The sequence below is a fragment of the Malurus melanocephalus genome, unplaced genomic scaffold, assembly GCF_030028575.1.
Source record: "Malurus melanocephalus ecotype Western Australia unplaced genomic scaffold, MMel_1.1 scaffold_2849, whole genome shotgun sequence".
Lineage (NCBI taxonomy): Eukaryota > Metazoa > Chordata > Aves > Passeriformes > Maluridae > Malurus > Malurus melanocephalus.
In genome coordinates this window covers 6,843-8,260 of record NW_026626081.1, presented here as the reverse complement: position 1 = coordinate 8,260, position 1,418 = coordinate 6,843, and the positions used below count along the sequence as shown (strand labels likewise).

Genomic DNA, 1,418 nt, shown 5'->3' with positions numbered 1-1,418 from the left:
TGGGGACACCATGGGGACATTGGAGTGCGGACAGCAGGGTGGGGACAGCAGAGTGGGGACACCTTGGGGACATCAGAGTGGGAGCAGGGACCAGAGTGGGGACAGCATGAGGACACCAGAGTGGAGACGCTGCTGGGACAGCAGAATGGGACGCGGGAGATCAGACAGACAGGACCGCCAGCACTGTGGGGAAACCGTGGGGACACCTTGGGGACACCTTGGGGACACCGTGGGGACACCGTGGGGACAGCCCGCGGGGGTCACACGGAGGGCGTGGCACCTGTCCCCGTACCTGTTGAGGTGTCCCCAGTTGGCCACTTTCTGCGCCGTGGAGCTCGTGGGCACGAAGCTGTGCAGCTCCACCATGGAGGGGAAGAAGAACTTCACCACCTCGGCCGCCAGCACTGCGGGGACAGCGGGGACACGCTGGGGACACGCTGGGAGTGGCACCGCCGGGGACACCCCGCCGGGTCACCCCCCCCACGACAAAGGCCAACCCCCGTCGCTGAAGTCGCGGGCGATGTTCCTGCGCGGCCGCGACAGTGGCACCGTGTCCAGCCAGCGGTACAGCGACACCAGCGACGTGTCCGGGCCCCGGTCCGGCCCCGTGGCCGCTCCTGTGGTCACTCCTGTGGCCGGTCCCGTGTCCGGCCCCGCGGCCGCCATCAGGGCCCGGCCGGAGCGTCCTATTGCCATGGCAACGGGGGCGGGGCGTCACGGGAGCGTGGCGGTGCCATGGCAACGGGGGCGGGGCTTCATGACAGCGTCCTATTGCCACGGTAATTTGGGCGGGGCTTGATGGGCGTGTCCTATTGCCATGGCAACGGGGGCGGGGCTTAAGGGAGCGTCGCGGTGCCATGGTAACGGGGCGGGGCTTCATGGGGGCGCCTCTGCTGCCTTGGAAATGGAGCGGGGCCTGCGGGGAGCAGCTCTGCTGCCATGGCAACGGGGATGGGATGTGGACACTGGGATGGGATATGGACATTGGGATGGGATATGGACATTGGGATGGGATATGGACATTGGTGTGGGATATGGACATTGGTGTGGGATACGGACATTGGGGTGGGATGTGGACACTGGGATATGGACACTGGGATGGGGACACTGGGATGGGATATGGACACGGCGGATGGTTATATGAACATTGGCATGGGATGTGGACGCTGGAATAGGATATGGACACTGGGATGGGATATGGACATTGGGATGGGATATGGACACTGGGGTCGGATATGGACACTGGGATACGGACACTGGGATGGGGACACTGGGGTGGGATATGGACACTGGGATGGGGACACTGGGGTGGGATATGGACACTGGGATATGGACATCGGGATGGGATATGGACACTGGGATGTGGATCCTGGGGTGACAGTGACATCCCCAGACCAGGGTCTGCTCTTTATCGGGGG

The 1,418-nt window shown here is 64.1% G+C and overlaps 1 protein-coding gene across 1 annotated transcript; it reads right to left on the bottom strand.

The window, feature by feature from the left end:
- Positions 1-292: 292 nt before the first annotated feature.
- LOC130587951 (sperm flagellar protein 1-like) lies at positions 293-704 on the bottom strand (the record flags this gene model as incomplete). The annotated part of the gene is made up of 2 exons (XM_057388918.1): positions 498-704; positions 293-404 (listed from the first exon to the last, which is right to left on the bottom strand). Coding segments are annotated over exons 1-2 (311 nt in total), but the record flags the coding sequence as incomplete, so codon positions are not given.
- Positions 705-1,418: the final 714 nt, after the last annotated feature.